The sequence below is a fragment of the Parasteatoda tepidariorum genome, chromosome X2 (genome assembly GCF_043381705.1).
Source record: "Parasteatoda tepidariorum isolate YZ-2023 chromosome X2, CAS_Ptep_4.0, whole genome shotgun sequence".
Taxonomy (NCBI): Eukaryota; Metazoa; Arthropoda; class Arachnida; order Araneae; family Theridiidae; genus Parasteatoda; species Parasteatoda tepidariorum.
This window is the reverse complement of record NC_092215.1, coordinates 58,027,638-58,029,302: the sequence shown is the minus strand read 5'-3', so window position 1 is coordinate 58,029,302 and position 1,665 is coordinate 58,027,638. Positions and strand designations below refer to the sequence as shown.

Sequence of the window (1,665 nt, the reverse complement as noted above, 5' to 3'; positions counted from 1 at the left end):
ATGGCTTCACCTTTAGTACTCATGGTTGGCAGCATGTTACAAGTGTTTAGATCTTCCTCTCTATCTCTCCCCATTAGTAAATCTACGAAGTGCTCACGCCAACGGGCTAGAGCTTCATCCGGGTCTCGAGTAAGTTCTCCGTTTTTCTTCTTACAGGTTATTGTTCTGGGGTTGAAGTCTGCTCTAACATTGTTTATCAGTTGGTAAAATTTTCTTGCTTCCTTTTGAGTTTTTAAGTTTTCAATGTCTTTATATACCTCTTCCATATACTCTCGTTTCTTCATCTTATGAATTCTTTTTTCTTCTCTTCGCATTTCTTTATATGTTTCTTCTGCGCTCCTAGTGTAGCGTTTCTGGATCATGGATTTATACGCTTCATTCTTCTTTTTCGTAATGGCACAACATTCTTCATCAAACCAAGAGGTGGTTCTCTTTCCTTACATTTCTGGTATTGTTTTTTCAGACGCATTAATTATGGTTTGTTTTAGAGTCTCCACAGTCTCAGTTTCGACACTCGATTCAATCTTGCTTTTTAGTTCTTTTCGGTACTCTTTCATTACCTCTGTCTTCTTTAGCTGCTCAATGTCAATCTTTTTGTCGTTATTATCTCTCCCTTTATGATAATATCTATTTACCTTGTGACGTATTTTTGAGGCTACCAAAAAGTGATCGGAGTCCACATTTGCACCGCGGTATGTCCGAACGTCTTGAAGACTGCTTCTATGTCTTAAATCAATAAGTATGTGATCTATTTGATTTTGGGTTAATCCATCTGGGGATCTCCAGGTGGCTTTATGTATGTTTTTGTGTTTAAAAGTTGTACTCCCTATTACCATGTTTGTAGAAATGGCAAAGTTAATAAGTCGGATGCCATTTTTGCTTGTCTCTTCATGTAGGCTTTCATTTCCAGCAAATCTGTCCATGTTTGTATCGTGGCCAATCTTCGCGTTGAAATCGCCCATGAGCAGTTTCACATCATTTGAACAGCATTCACTTTGTGTCTTTTCTAGAAGGTCATAGAATCCATCCTTAACTTCATCCGCCTTGTCCTCCGTGGGGGCATGGGCACAAATAATTGAGATATTATGCGTTCTTCCTTTGATTCGTATTCTGCAAATTCTTTCATTCACTGGCTTAAATTCAATCACTTTGTCTCTGATTCTTTTGTTGACGATGAAACCTGTTCCAAATTGGTGTAGTCTGTCGTGGCAGCTATAGTAGATACTGCAATTTCGCTTGTCCATTACTCCACTTCCAGTCCACCTCATTTCCTGAACAGCCAGTACATCTAATTTGTACTCCAAGAAAACATCAGTTAGTTTTTTCACTGCACCTCCTCTATATAATGTTCTAACATTCCATGTTCCAAAAATCATGTCCGATTTCGTGCCAGGTCGTCTACGAAGTGCCGGTCCGGAAGTTTTTCTTTGAGTTTTCTGAATCGGTAGATTTTTTTATGAGGCAAGGGGATTGGCCTTGCGCTCAACCCATTTAGTCGCCTTTTACGACACGCCGGGAATACGTTGGTGCAATTCTACCCCGGACACCACACGGGGGATATTTTTATTACCTAAAATTAATAAAAAATAAAAATTGATAATTTTATTTTTATTCTTTTGTTAGCTTGCATTCTGAAGGACACTTTCCCTGAAAATTTTTTTTCGT

The 1,665-nt window shown here is 38.6% G+C and overlaps 1 protein-coding gene across 1 annotated transcript; it reads right to left on the bottom strand.

The window, feature by feature from the left end:
- Window positions 1–437: 437 nt before the first annotated feature.
- On the bottom strand, window positions 438–1,376 carry LOC122270923 (craniofacial development protein 2-like). Its single transcript, XM_043050247.1, has one exon. It carries the CDS (start codon window positions 1,374–1,376, stop codon window positions 438–440), a length of 939 nt encoding a protein of 312 aa, XP_042906181.1.
- Window positions 1,377–1,665: the final 289 nt, after the last annotated feature.

Coding starts and splice junctions, on each gene's coding strand:
- LOC122270923 (XM_043050247.1), bottom strand. CDS start 1,376: ATGATTTTTGGAACATGGAATGTTAGAACATTATATAGAGGAGGTGCA.